We start from the raw sequence: 15,803 nt of genomic DNA, 5'->3' as shown, positions 1-15,803 counted from the left end.
GTGATTTTTCATGCAATAGTACATGAGTGATTCTCCTTGTCAAAGAAAATGAATGAAACTGTAGATGCAACATTACAGGGGTTCAGGAGAAAAGGGAACAAGTAAATCTTAGCCCACTGACAAGATAACAGGCCGACTGCCAAAGCCAGTATTGCCATTATGATGGTTGATCCCTTCCTCACCTTTATAGGAGAGATGAACTTAAACTGGAAACAAGTGAATTCAATATCCTGTTTGAAGAAGACCTTATTTATTTACTTTTTCTTGTTATTTTGACCTTCAGTTAATACCTCTGGATAAAAGCTGACATATAAAACTAACCTTAAGAAAAAAACAACATCATGATCATGAATGCCAAATTTCTGCATTAGAACAAGCTGATGAAAGTGTCTTAAAGATTAATGAAGCTTAAGGAAATAAAGCTGCAAGTTTTAAAACTGATTTAAAAGAGTAGCTTGTATCTACAAAGGTGGTTTAAGTTCAAAACCTCCCAGCACAACATGCTCAAGCATTATTTTTGTTGAACAAAACAATGAAAACTCATATCTGCACATGTTTAAAGATTGTATTTTAATCACAGACTGAAACAGAATGATTTACAAAACTGATGGTTAGATTTAAAACCAACCACTACACCTTTCTGTGGGAATATTCCCCCCGCACCCTAGTAGATTAGGGATTCAAGTGAAGAACAGAGCTGTTCATGTTTGCCTTTGGGATTGAACAGTGATTTCCAGGATGATGACTGATGCTGCAAGAATTCACCTAAGATGCTTTTCAATGTGTTTCATTTACCCAGATGAAACTGTCTTCTTCTAGGGAAGCCTGCTGGCTTCATCAGAAATCCCAACCATCTTGCAGCTTTCTGTCCAGAGCCTTCTCTGCAGCTCCTCATCATATGATACGTCAGCCGATTTTGTCCTTTCCTCATTGTAAAGGTAGCAGCCACCAGCTCCTTCCAGCTCGGGCGATACTGCTGCACAGATGGTTGTAGAGGCTCCTTCCTCTGGGGTCTGCAGAAACAACAAAAAAAAAAAACAAACAAATTCAAGTGAGGCAGGCACAACAGAAGAATTATACTACAATCATACGACCTCATCAGTGACAAACATCTTCCCTAATTTTGCTTTACACTTCTGGTCCTTATGCAAACCTGAAGCTTGTAATAATAAGAAAGTCAATTATTCAATTGGCAGAGTCCATTTCTTCAATAGTGCTATTTTAAGATAGCTTAAAGCCAGAACAGATATATGGAACACTCCAGTCTATTTTTTCAAGAGTTAGTCAGATGGAGAATACAAAATAATTGATTTAGCTTTCACAGTGAGAGCTAATAAATCCAAAAGCAAGCACAAATATTAAAATCCTAGTTTAATTATTAATTTTGCAAGGATGAAAGAGTCTGTGCTTTGCCTTAAGAAGATGAAGGCTATGCTGTACATGCAATGTGTTCATTGTAACAACAATTGTGACATGAGCAAAGGATCATGGAAAACATGACAGCAAATTAAGATTCTGCAGTTCAGTCCAAGCAGGCAGGTAAATGAGGGAACTATATTTTAGACACAGCATAGTTATCAGAGCTCTGCTCTGTCATAAAGAAAAATGGTGAATGATCTATAATGCCTAATATACCACAACTATTAAATGAAAATTAGTAAGTGAATACTGTGGGACTCAGATTCAGTCAAAGAGAGAAACAGGAGTTTCTATCCTGGCAGATGCCTGGGAGAGAGTTGGAAAAGAATGTAAATAATTCTTTATCTCTCTTGTTTTCACATTGTTTATAGTTAAGTTCTATCACTGTGTGTCAAGCACTCTGCACCAATGCTTTGGGTTGTTTTCACTTCAGAACCAATGGATTTGGTCCTCGCAAAGCTCTGTATAAAAGAGCAGTGTATTTTTAATAAATCAGAGTTTTACTTTCACCGGCCTTCTGATCTGGTCAGAGTCTCTTCATTCCCATCCTGCCTTGACAGTGACAGATATCTTAGAGTGATAACTCCTTTCATCCTGAGTATATGGAAAAAATTTACATTCTGTATTAAGAAGGATCACACAGCTCCAACTGGAATTATTTCCATGGTATTTTTGTTCTAATTAAAGGACATATTTAAAATACAACATTTGATATGCTTTGCCTTTGTCAGTGATATAACTATGATCAATGTCTGCTAGATAATAATGTATCATTTTGCAATCCTTACAGTCATTATTTGAGGCATTAACAGTACTGATGCCACTCAGAGCTTTGTCTGCAGCACCTGACAGGATATTTTTTCCTGAAGAACTCACTTGATGAATAAGACTGTAGTGAATAGGTTAATTATTGCCTTATAAAAACTAATAAATCTAAATAATTGGAAGATTTTTGTTATGTTTGGTTTTTTTTAGAAAATTATTCTACTATGATACTCTGTCTAAAATTGCTTAAAAATGTACATTTACCTTCGTTTAGTATTTTACTGCTATTTCACCCTTCTTTATCCTATGGAAAATAGTGCTATTCATACTTAGTGAGTTATGTAAATAACATAAAGGGCCTGCACAATTCTTTGCTCATAGAGTGCCTAATATAATGATCAACTGTGAACAGCAGTATAAAATACATTGATATTGTAAAGTAGCAGAACAATGATGAATATGACCATTTCTATTTTTATACAACTTTTTCTGGATGACAGAGAATAACCAACAATTTTTTTACGTGCTCTTATGCTCTACTTAAAAAAAGTAGTGACACAGATAAACCATTACTTCATGCAATGGTTCACTGGACTTTATGTTCCTGCTTTTAACAGCTCTCCAGCACAAACAGGCATAAATATAAATATCATAACTCCCAAATATTAATACAACAGCTCAACACTAAAATGCTTTAGAAAAATTGTCTATGGGCAGAATTTGTGTGATTATGTTCTTATGAGCAGGGCTCTCTACCTCCTCAGAGACTGGTCTGTATGGATATTGTTACAGCATCAGAAATACCAGGCTGGCTCTGCTGATTCAATGGTAAGGTTCTCCCAGGATATGCAGATTTTTCAAGATTTTTACTTTTGATGATATGCCAGTTAAGTTCCCAACCAGAGGAGATCTATACCAAGAGGGTGGTCAAACACTGGAGCAGATTGTTGGTCTATCCCAAGCCTGCCAGTGGCATTTGAACAGGCATTTGAACAATGCCTTTAACAATGCTTTATTATTTGGTCAGTCATGAACTGGTCACTGCTGTTGTAGGTCCTTTTCAACTGGAACAGTCTATTCTGTTCTCTTCTATTCAAAATAATATAATATATTTAAAATAAAGGTTATGCTATTCTATTCTTTTTTACTCAAAATAAAATAAAATACTTTAAATAAAGGTTATGCACTAGTTGAAAATGCTTATACACTCACACTGTGACTTACAAGCACAGTAACACTGACCATGTATTAAAATCAGCTTATGTAAATTTTCATATGATTTATGTTGCTTCTCCAATCCACCATATGCAATATGCTGAATTGAAAGGTCTGTGCTAAATTCCTATTTAGCTTCTACCACCTATTGTGGAAGCAATTATCTAAACACACAAGGGAAAAACCCAACTACACTGTATTAAGGAATTAGCCATCATTTGAAATGTTCAAGGCCAGGTTGGATGAAGCTCTGAGCAGCCTGGTCTAGTGAAAGGTGTCTCTTCCCGTGGCAGGGGTTGGAACTAGCTAGACTTTAAAGTGTCTTCCAACTCAAGCCATTCTAGGATTCTAGATATTATGGAAATATAGGAAAGAAAACAAATTATTCAGTGCAACAGAGAGTGAGTTGCTTGTGTATGATGAATGGTCTTATTCCAGCTTCTGAGTTCTTAATTAATGATGAAAGTTTTATTTTCCCTTTCTTTATAATCTCTTCATTGTTTTGGCATGTTTTCTGCTTTAATGAAAGTAAAAATGAAACGCTGCACCAGGAGTGCTCTGACTTCCCTCCTAGGAGTTTGACATACTTGTTTTGAGAGGCTGAAGTAAAGCACATTTTGCGATTCTCTCTCTGGATCTTGTCCATGCCTACTGTGACAGCAACTGCACATCCACACACACAGCCGAGCTCTTTCTGGGAAAGCACTGGGTCTGCTACACACCCAAAAATCAGCTGCAACAAACAAAGACACACAGACACATGCAGACACCCTGTCTGTGCACCACTGCCTGAGGACCTCTTGGGAAGGATGAAGCTGGCAACAGGCTGCAACCACTGGAGCAATTCACGTGTATCTGGACAAGGATGAGGATGGGCAGACTCACTCCTAGTTGCCAACTTTCCTTTGAAGAGCTTTTCCATAGCTTTTCTTTTACCACATTATAGGCCATCAAAGTATGAGGAGAAACCACCAAGCTCTTGGAAAATAAAATGGCCACAAATAGGAGACTATAGTCAAAGCAACACATCTGACCTACCCCTTGATGCCAGTGGCTTTCCAGGAAGGAGAGCATCCAATAAAGGACCAGAGAAATCACCAGCCAATGGATAAATATCTTGACTATAAAACCCCAGGATGTTTGTCATGATACTCTATACAAACATACAATGAAAAAAACCCAACTACACTACATTAAAGAATTAACCATCACTTGAAATGCTCAAGGACAAGTTGGATGAAGCTTTGAGCAACCTGGTCTACTGGAAGATGTCTCTTTGCATGGTGAGGGGATTGGAACTAGATGGACTTTAAAATCTCTACTATAATATATTATACCAAGAGTTCCATGTAGACAAGAAGTAATAGCAAGTATAAATCAAATCACAGGGGAGGATTCTCTACACATTGCCAGTGTAAAAAAGCCAGTAAAAGTAAAATCAAATAACAGTAAATGAATAATATTCATATATACAGAATCAGAAACATCTTGTTCATTAATTGACTGGACTTGCTGTAAGAGAAAGAGGATGCCTATAAATTGCACAATGATTCTTCACTCTTCAGTCACCAACTTATTGGTGTAAAATTTTTTATAAAATTGGATTTTTGTTTACAAACTGTTATATTATTAGTATACAAGGAACTGTAATTAATAGCTTTGTAATATGCAAGTAAAATTGATTTCTGCTTAACTTCTTCCTAATGAAATTCTGAACCTGTATTTCCCTTTGCTTTTTATAGTATTGATCACAATTTTTACTTTCTTTTTCAATTTACTTTATGTTTGTCTGCAATAGTAAAAAAAAGGTCTGATTGAAAGTACACATCTTTGCTCATTAGATGTATAAGTTGTGGAAGGAGAGAAAAGATAGACTGTGACCGACTTATTTAAGCAAAATGTAGCCTACATACATAAAATGACATTATTTTGACACTATCTATTCCCAAAGAAAAAGCCTTTTTATTTTTACAGAAGCTCTGATATTTCTTTTTTCCTTAAATATTCATCAATTATAACTCATTGACAAAGAATAATTTTCCCTCAGTATGAAATGGAATATTCTGTTCTAGGAAAACTGGGACAAGTGCTAAGAGGGTTTATATTTTAGTTTTGCTTTTTTTAGGACTTTCTAGTTCATGCATTTTGATTAATGCAATTTTGTTGATACTAGGTGCTAATTCTTGCAAAATGTGCTAGCTGACAACAGTCAGTTCCTACAGCCATGTCACCAGGAAATGTTACATCCTTTCCATTTGTCTAAAAGAGGGAGCAACAGCTTGACTCTTTCAAAATCATGTGTCTGCATCAGTTATATATGATGCTTGGTGGTGCTTTCCATGACAGTCCATGTACTCATGGACTTTCACCTTCACCTGAATTTATAGCTCAGGGTCCTGGGTAGACAGTGTGTAACATTCATCAGAAACCACAGAAAACTGGACAGGAAAAAATTTAATAAGCTCCTATAATTCCTCCTCTGTAATCATTTCATTTTCTCAGTCCCACTTGCACCAACTACCAGCAAACAGTGACAACTGTCTCAAACACTGTGACAAATAGTTTGAATGGACAACCTGCTTGTATTTGTACTGGCTAACAGAGTTGGCAATATGATTGAAAGGACAGCAGTAATACAAGCCATGGTATCAGGGGACTTAGGACTTTAGGATAGCTTCCCCTCATCCCACTCAATCAGAAAATTGTGCTTGATTTGTATTTCATGAATTCAAGATTCTGCCATCTCAAGAGATTATAGGAGAGAAGGCTGGGAGGACAGAGGACAGAGAGCTGCTGGCAGAATCACTTACTGACACCACAGCTGAGTTTTGAGAGACATGAACAAGTGGTCAGAGAGATATGCACACAGCGCTGCTTGGAAGATCATTCATGCTGAGAAAAAACGTGTTAAAACACCTTTATCCCCATAATTTGTGCTGCAGAATACTTGAAGTATTGATGGAATAAACCTCATCAGCAACACTAGGTAGACTGCTGTTGGAACTTTCATCAAAAGTGGGCTTATAACACTGGTCCTAGCTCATGTACCATTCATTAAATCATGCACTTTTCAGTTCATGTGAGAAATCTATTCATAAGATGATGAGTTAAATGAGCTTGCAGATATTTTTTAGTTTGGTTTTCATTTGGCCACAGGTGTTCATGATGTTCGCTCTGTTGCTTCACTTTTTTAAAAGAGTGAGTTGCATCAGGTCTTTCCTAAGTGCGTAACAAGTCCCCTGGTTCCAGCTAGGAAAACACAGAAAGCACTGAACAGGCCATCTTCTGGGCATCAGTACTCAGACACTTTTGCCTGTGTTCCTTCACCTTTCTTAATGATAATTATTCTGGTAATATTTTTTTAAATGCTGGTATATTACTGACATGCAGAGTTTTCTTCTTTTTCTGTCTTCCTTCAGGAAAGACAATGATCATCTGTGATACTTGAGCAGTACTATGCATATACACTGTAGGGATTAGCAACAACAAAGAGAACACAAAATTGCTCTTACTCAGTACAGCAAAGTCTTTCATCTACTTGGTGGCAGCTAGTGGAAGGGTGACATCCAGTCACCCTCAATGCACTGGTTGACTCTCAAGAACAAAGGCAAACACAGAATATGGAATAGTTTGAACAATTTCATAAACAGAGGAGCTGGGATTGTGCTCCCATGAATATTAAAGCAAGCAAGCTTGTGAGAAACAAATTACCTGTGTTCTAGGGTGAACTGACTACTATGATCTGCAAACCACTGAATCATTTCAAAGCCAGGTGTCTTGGGAAGACACCAGGTTACTTTCTGTGCAAGAGTCCAAGGTGAAATAATAACAGCTGCTGTAGAGCCACAGCCTCCAGGTGAACAAAGGGGCTGTGTGTTCAGTGTGCACTGTCTAGACCTCCTAATGTGATTGTTGCTTTGAAAATTCCAGACAAAAAGTAATCCATTGAAATACTGAGTATGAAAACAAAGGCTAGAAAGGAAACCATGATGCAGTGGATGGATGTGTTCAGCCACCTTTGATCAATAAGGTTGCAGCAGCTGACTTTACGTCCTGGTGAGACCAGCGGCCAGGACCAACTGCCAGGTCCCCAGGAAGCCAAAGCTGCCAGAGAAGTGTGGCAGCACGGCTTTTCAGCAATGTCTGCCTTCACTCAAAAGCCTTGGTTTCCATCTGTGTTCTCTCTTGCCTTCTATTCTTTCATATGTAGAGCTTGCTATTATGCTATTTCTATCCAATTTCTGCCTTGATAACAGAGTAGAAAGAGATATTTTATTGAATATAACTCTCCCTAGATACCCAGTCAGCACCACCAAATTAATTTCTCTTCAATCCCCAACTTGTGGCAATGAGAATTCTTTAATAAATTCACTTCATAATAAAATTCTTCAGATTTTGTCTTTGAAAGGGATACCAGAAATGGCTCAGTTAAAGTGTGAAGCCTTTCTCCTGACAATGTTGTGGCCACAGAGAAATAATTTCTCAATCAAAGATTGAGAAATATGTAATAAAAGATGAAACTTTGATGAATTAGGAACACAAAGCAATTTTCACAATAAAAATGAATCAAAATTTGCAAAGAAAGGAGCTTTTATATCTGAATAATTCATGACTATTTGGAGAAAAAGAGAAGTTTTCCCTGAGCACAACATACTGAAAAAATAGAAGCAGAGACAGCTGGCAAACAGATATATAGGAAGTATCAAATCCCAAATCTCCTTTTCTTTTGAAAGCAACTTTTCTGGGAAGACCTTAAAAAAAATTCAGGTACACAGAGAGACTGGGAAGTCCCATCTTGTCTTCACACCAGCCCCTGCATAGGTATCTGGGATGCCTGTAGATAAGGCAGGCTATGGAAGAAAGGAACTGTCCTCAAAAGGCTGTCAGGGTCAGCCTGATGCTCAGGGAGCCCATGAAGCAGGCACATGCCCAGATGTGAATGCCTCCTTCCTCATGAATCTTTTGATGGAGTTGGCACTAGAAGGTTTTAATTGGTTTTGTGTCAGAGATATGCCCTCTGAGAAATCTGTTTTGCTGAAAAATGGCCAAATAGCCCTACTCTGAAGCCATGGGGTGAGTCTTGTTACAGATTCAAAACATGAGAAAATTTTACTGAGGAAGGCAGCTGCCATGCCTCTGAACCCTCTTCTTCTAAAGCAGCTACTTCAGGCTGAGCAGGTATGCTGCTTTTGGCTGGGGCAGAGTTAATTTTCTTCACAGTGGTTGGTATAGGGCTGTGTTTTGGATTTGTGCTGAACACAGAGTTGATGATAGATAGTTCTGTTATTGCTGAGCATGGCTTACAAAGAGCCAAGGCCTTTTCTGCTTTTTACTGCCATGCTGACAAGGAACTTGGGGGTGTGTGGGAGGTTGGGAGGAGTCACAGCTGGGACAGGTGACCCCAAGTGACCAAAGAGGTATTCCAAACAATATGACATCATGTTCAGGTTAAAAATTAAGGAGAAAAAGATGGGGGGATATTTGGAGTGATAGCATTTATCTTCCTAAGTCACCATCACATGTGATAAGGCCCTGCTCTCCTGGAGATGGCTGTTTGCCCATGGGAAACAGAGAATCAATTCCTTGTTTTCCTTTGCCTGTGTGCATGGTTTTTGCTTTCCCTATTAAATTGCCTTATCTCAACCCATGAGTTATTAAGGGATCTCTTACCCCTTCTGTCCTCTCCTCACTCTCACTGGTTAGGAGTGAGTGAGTTGCTGCATGGGGCTTAGTTGCTGGCTGGTGTTAAACCACCACAACAGGACATCATGGGTCATGTCAAATAACATGAGATACTTGTGTTCTAAGGAAGATGAATGAAGCTCCTCTTGGCTGGCCATATTTCTGGGCTATGCTGAAGGAAATCTCCATCTGTTTCAAGGAGCAGCTCCAACAGTGAACTCACTTGTAGGTATGATATGATTATATGATATGATTATGATATGATATGATATGATATGATATGATATGATATATATAAAATAATAAAATTATATTTGTGTCTTAATTTCAAACTGAATATCTTTCAGGTTAGAATTGCAATATAACATTGGTGATATGAGCAGGATTGTTTGTGGATCCATTCTTTGCATTTTCTAAGGTATCAAATAGAGCACTAAAAGAATAATGTTCACTTTTAAGCAATTTTGAAATAGAAACAAGAATGCAACTTTACATGACTGAATTTGAGCAGGGACTTGAAACTTTGGGTCAAAGTCATTAATCATGGCTGAGTCCTTTATTCATTTTGTCAAGTGCATTGAGGAATATTACTTTGCCTGGAGGCTGATCCTTAAGCTTGCTCTGCAGCAGACAGCAAGGTCTTCACAGTCAGAACTGAGCTATCACTGCAGCCACTGAAATCACTTTACACTTGTACCTCTCTCAGTTCAGTAACAGTAGGCAAAATTTGACAGATAGGAGCCTGCTGCCCCAGACATTGCATAAACATCCAACCAGAGACTTTCACTTGCTGGAACATCCAGTCTCTAGGAAATAAGACAGGCAATAATAGGCAGAAATGAGAACATATGTGTACTTCACAAAATACTGAAGACTCTTCTGTGAGCATAACATTCTTGTCTGCTTAATGAGCTCTCTGGAAACCAGGTGATGTCCTGCAGCTACCTATTGCTAAGGATGCCCGAGTTAAATCACTGAGAATTGCCCTGGATCCTCGCATAATCTGGAATTTTCTGCAACACTTCCATTCAGAGACCCACAAGATATATATTGAAGCAAATGTGCATGTTAGAAGAGATGAGAAAAGAATGAATCTGTGAAATCCTAATCCTGATGCCTCATGCACTAGGCTGTAACTCCAGTGTTTGCACAGGAAAACACACTATTTGTTTACTTCCAGCTTAAATTTTCAATGCATTATCTTACACAAGTACATAAGCCAGCCTTAGTTTCTTCAATTCTTTCAAAGAAAATAGATCTTGGCAATCAAAACAACACAGCAAAGCACAGAAAGTATTTGTATTTGAAGTGGTAGCTGCACTTTTAACAGCCCCAGAGAACAGGAGACACAGCAAGGCTCAAGTTGCTGAAGATGATGTTCCTGAGTTCATATATGTCTGAACAATTTATTACCTGCCTGCTCATACAAAGTAAAATATCTTTTCTGGCTTTTGGTGAAAACATAAGACTTCAGGAATAATATATATGGCAACTTCTGATTTGTAGCCCCCTACCATCATCTCTTCTTTTTTTACTTTTATTTGACAAGTCACGTATCTTGTTTTCCTTTGTTAGAAAATAAAAACTGAGACATTTCCCACTTCACAACTTTCTCATAATGACTGTTATTTTTTAATTATTATAAGAACTCAGGGTGGGCATGGAACTCCTAAATATTTAAAAGAAAACCACAGTATAGAAAGCCTTTAGGAACTAAGATGAGATCAAAAAGCAAAAAGACTGTACAGAACACAGACAAAATGAGATAATCAAAAATTAAATAAGTCAGCAGCTATTTCACAGCCTCTTCTGTTTTAAATTGCTACAACCCCCAATATTGCACCCCAAACAGCAACAGAACTATTTCCAGCTGTGGGCTCAGCCAGGTGGAGGAGGGCTGGGAGATGGTGGCTGCCAGTCTCAGTTTTCTACCTTTCCCACTGGAAGCACCTCCTGAAAACAGACAGTGAAGATGCAAAAGAGCAAATCCTTTTCTGGATCACCAGGTAAGGTCAGCAGAGAACATTTCTTCCCCAGGACTCAGGCAGGCCATATGTCTGCACTGCCAAAGATGAGGACCGAAACTAGTGAGGTGCACAAACTAACTCAAAATGTCTACAGGTGCTACATCTGTGCATTAATAGCATGCAAGATGAAAATATGTCTGGGAAGATGGGAGAGATGAAAGCAAAAGTACACTTTCCCCCAGATTTCTTAGTTCTACATTGCAGTGGCACACTAGCTGGGCTGTAATATACCCTGCTGATGGGTATGCTCCACACAAAGCTCCTGCATGGAAAAAGAGCTTCACCTTGCAGTGCTTATCCTCACCTTGGGTCTCAGCCTTTGTCTCCTTGTCCCTGAGCTGCCAGGAAGAAAGGAATTTAAAGCAGGTCACCAAATATCATTGTTTCAGTTCAATCCCTGCTGGCAATTAAGCCACTTACTCCCCTCCCCTCCGCCAGTGGGGTGGGGAAGAGAGTCAGAAAAATATGAAATCCAAGATTGTTCACTACCAACTGACTGAGGCCCCCTGAGCAGCAATCCTGGGCAACTCTCCTCAGTTTAAACACTGAGCATGATGCCCTAATGGTTTGGAATATCTCTTAGGCCAGCTTAGGTCAGCTGTCCTGGCCGTGCTACCTCACAGCTTCTTGTGCATCTTCTCACTGGCAAACACAGCAAACTGAAAAGGCCTTGGCTTAGCGTAAGCACCACTTAGTGACAGCTACAACATCAGGGCGTTATCAACATTATCCTCATACTACATCCAAAACTGTACCAGCTGCTAAAAAGAAAATTAATTCTATCTCAGCCCAAACCAGAACAACTATTTAGGAATCTCCATGTCCCAGCTGATCTGAGTTTCTGGTTTTTATAGAGTTACTGTGCTTAAATTATAGTTTCACAGTATTCCCCAGTCTGAGAGGAGAAAGTTCAAACTGGAAGACAGATAAAAGTGGTGGGGAGAGAAGGAATTTTATTCTGGAAATTTGTTTCACATAATTCCGTTTGCTGGCAATTTCATAATTTAATCTTGAATGATAAACCAAAAAGTTATAAATAGAGGATTAGTTTACATCTGTCCCTAGAAACATAACAAAAGATGGAAAACAAGAAGACTAGACTCATTTTCTATAGTTATTTTAGTGGAAGACTAGAATTAGGTGGAAGTGGCTCAGATTTTCTAATCATATATTTTAAGAGATAGTTAGTTCAAATAAGTAATTACAGATTTTACATCCTCAATTTTGCCCAGTAAGTTCAGAGTTTTTCTACTTAAGCAATGAAACCCTTGAAAAATTACAGTTCTCTTCATTTTACTTAAGCTCTATTTTTTCAGGAAGCAGCTTGTAAAAATAAATAATAATAATAAAAAAAGTAATCTTGTAAACAGAACTACCATTTCTGATTTTCTACCAGATGCTATCAGATGCTAAAGTTATGAAATGATGGATAGATTCAGAAACATACCATTATGGACCTGCTTATCCTTTATTACCCACGAGAAGTTCTAAGTTTAAAGGCAAAGGCTATATTCATTTGCAAACTGACATATCTGAATGCTTATTAACCCACCAGAATCAACTTGTTTTTAACAAAATAACTAAAAATGCAAATATAAAGGATGACTGAATCTGATTATTCAAATCAAGTTTTTGTTGTGTAGACTGAAAGTGAATTAAGCTCTGTAACTTAAATCCTTTTGTTTAAGCCAATCAACCCCAGGGCTCTTCACTATCTGCAAAGGAATCTATTGATGGCTTAAATTCAGAAGAGACCCAAAGAACATGGATAATTTTAGACAGACGAAGAGTGACATTTATTTCAATGAGATTAGTCTCTAAAACTATGTCAGACAAGATTTGAGGCATCATATCTTTAACTGCAGAGTTCATTAGACAGAAACACACAGACCTTCAGCCACACATATTATTCCCAAGGTTTGAAATGGAAGCAAAAAACCTTCTTCTTGAAAACAGTTACTCAAGAGTTTAAGCTCATCACATTTAATCAGCTAAGTGGTCTGAAAGAAGGGCAGGCTGGTACTCATAATGCAGAGGGGAGTATAAGCCTATGGAGAGCTGATATAGGTATTCATTTGCAGGGGCTCTAAAGGAAAAACAAGTGTCAGTTCTTGCTAGTGCATCAGAAAAAGGAAAGCATGTACTCATGTACATGTAATTGTTAACTATTGGTAAGTAGGAAGACCCAGATCTACTATCCACTGAAGCTGTCAAGTTTAATACCTAGGCTTATTTCTAAAGGTTTTTTGTAAACTTTAATTAAAGTAGGAGATGGAGTAAAAAAAAACCTGTGAATCCATTGCAAAAGCCAGGACTGAATTTGGTGATGTAGTCCTCGCCACGTTGTTGTTTCCTTTTCTATATGACAGAAGTCACAGCAGAGCTGTCACATTGCTGTACAGGTGATGTGGTGCACCTCATTCCTGTGTGAATGACTACACTGACTGTCCTGGCTTTTGCTGGAAGAAGAATTGGTTCAAATTCCAAAAATGAAATCTATAATGAATGATCAAATTTTATTAACTGAAACAGGATAATTAAAAAGGTGAAAGGAGAAAAACATTTAATCCCTTTCACACCAAACATCTTTCCCTAGTAAACTATTAAAAAAAAAAAAAAAAGAAAAAGAAAACCTTTTGTTGGGATGGAAAGAAACCAACAAAAAAGGGGTTGTGAGGAATGAATGTTAAAAATCCCAACAATATTCCTGAAAGTTTTCTTATTCCTTTTATTTCATCTTCAGGTAGCTCCTGTCTCTGCAGTTTCTGACTGGGGTTTTGATACTGGAGTAATTCAGGGCTTACATAGCCACGGCCCTGAGGCTTGCTCTTGCAGAACTATTGATAAACAAAATAAAACAGTAAGAATTAACTTTTTTTTTTTTTTCATTAAACTCCCCAGGAGAGCTCATGTTGCACTGGAATTCATAGGGCTTTTTGACATAAAAGTTAGAGCAGCTGTTTAGAATGGGAAACAAATACTGTGAGGTTTTGTGGTTTGATGAATACATTTTACTGATTCATCTGGTGCTGAAATAATTCACTTTATTTAGGAAGCTCAATACTGAACTATGCTCTTCGGTACTTTCATTTTGCTACACACATCCTTTGGCCCTGATAGTTCAATCAATGAACCTCCCCCCACCCCTGCTCACTCTCTCACTTGAAGGGATACACTGCAAGCAGCAAAGCTCCAGATGAATAAACTTCTGCTTCCCAGGAAAAATTCCAGCTGAATTAATGCAGAACTGTGCTAAGGTTTAAGCAACTATTTTAAACTTGTAAAAGCACAGGCTGAGGTCTGAGCAGAACTCCAGCACCAGTGCTGGGTGCTATTCCAGCCCTCCCCTCTGCCTCTCCTGCCCACACAACCTCTTGCTTGAAATTCTGCTCTTCACCTGCAAGTCTGCACAGCTCTGCAGCCGCCTATTGTTATTTAACACGTACTTCACAGTGGAATTGAATTGTTCCAATCAAGATTATGTTCTGTTTCTCCATGTGGTATGCAAAGCATGTCTGCAGACAAAACTTTTATTCATTTATCCACCTTTTCATTGTGCCCCACAACAATCTCACCTAGAGTCCCAGTGTTTTTTCATTCCCTTTTCTTCATGGATTCCCAAATGCCTCTTGCCAGGCCCTCACTGCAAGCTGAGTGTGACTGCTACATCAGTGTGCTGCTTGGCCCACTGGCTCAGATTCTTTTCCAGCCCATATGCCATGTGGAGGAGGAAAGGGCTCAAGGTAGGGTTCCCCAGTGCAGCACCAACACTTGCCTTCCTCAGATCACCCATCCATGTCACCGAGCCCCTTTGGAAACCAAAAAGGGGTAAAAAGCAGACTTCAAATCATGAGCTCTAAGTATTTACAATCTGTGGTGCAAACAAATGAGCAAGCCCAAGCCTTATTGTAGTAGAAAAAGGAGAGGAGAACACTAGGTGAAACCTTGTCAATACATTGACCCAGCCAATTCTGACAATTCAGGAGAAATGATGGGTCCACAGGCAGTGCCAAGCTGCTTGAGCAGGTCAGACAACAAGTTCCTCTTTGAAGCAAAAGAGTGGCGTGACAGGATGTTACACTGCTGGACATGTGGGGTTGCAGTAAAGGATAGCAATCGAGGCTGGTCCCCATCACCAGCATCAGCCACAATCCCTACTGCTGCTTGGCCCTTGCCAGGGCATGGGACACTCCTGCAGCTGGGGGAACAATCTGTAAAGCTCCCTTTACTGTGCAAATCTGCTGAGCTGATGTGGCTATAAGGGTGCCACAGTCAAAAAGCAAGGGTTTCCAAGCAATTTTTATAAAAAAATAATCTAAGTGGTTGGGTTTTATCAATTGCATCAACTCCTTAGTGTTCAAAACATAACTGACCTTTGCTTTTAAATCTGTGTTCAATGAAAGATTGAGTGATTGTGAACTGTTCGTGAACTTTGAAAAGTCTCAGGGAAAAATACATTTAATTTCCCTAATAGCTGCTGACAGTCTGTGAAACAAATAGTTTTAATTATTTTCTCCTTGGTGAATTTCAGCTCTCATCATTTAATCAAAAAGTAGCACATTACCAACAATTGAGATTAAATGGAAAGACATACAGTAGCGAAAATAGGAAATTACATTAGCACTAAACAGTGACAAATATGTCCTTCTTACTGCACTCTTGTCCTGATACAACAAAACATTTATACATTTATAA

At 38.5% G+C, this 15,803-nt stretch overlaps 1 protein-coding gene across 2 annotated transcripts in view; it reads right to left on the bottom strand.

The window, feature by feature from the left end:
* Positions 1 to 547: 547 nt before the first annotated feature.
* DHRSX (dehydrogenase/reductase X-linked) overlaps positions 548 to 15,803 on the bottom strand; it is a 160,549-nt gene continuing 145,293 nt past the window's right edge. For both annotated transcript variants that reach the window (XM_021546634.4, XM_085582165.1), the window contains one exon: positions 548 to 1,013. In XM_021546634.4, the coding sequence (XP_021402309.2) occupies positions 816 to 1,013 (198 nt within the window). In that variant the 3' untranslated portion in view covers positions 548 to 815. The remainder of the gene's footprint in view (positions 1,014 to 15,803) is intronic.

Source organism: Lonchura striata, chromosome 1, assembly GCF_050655825.1.
Source record: "Lonchura striata isolate lonStrDom1 chromosome 1, ASM5065582v1, whole genome shotgun sequence".
NCBI lineage: Eukaryota > Metazoa > Chordata > Aves > Passeriformes > Estrildidae > Lonchura > Lonchura striata.
This window is presented reverse-complemented; position numbering and strand designations above follow the sequence as displayed.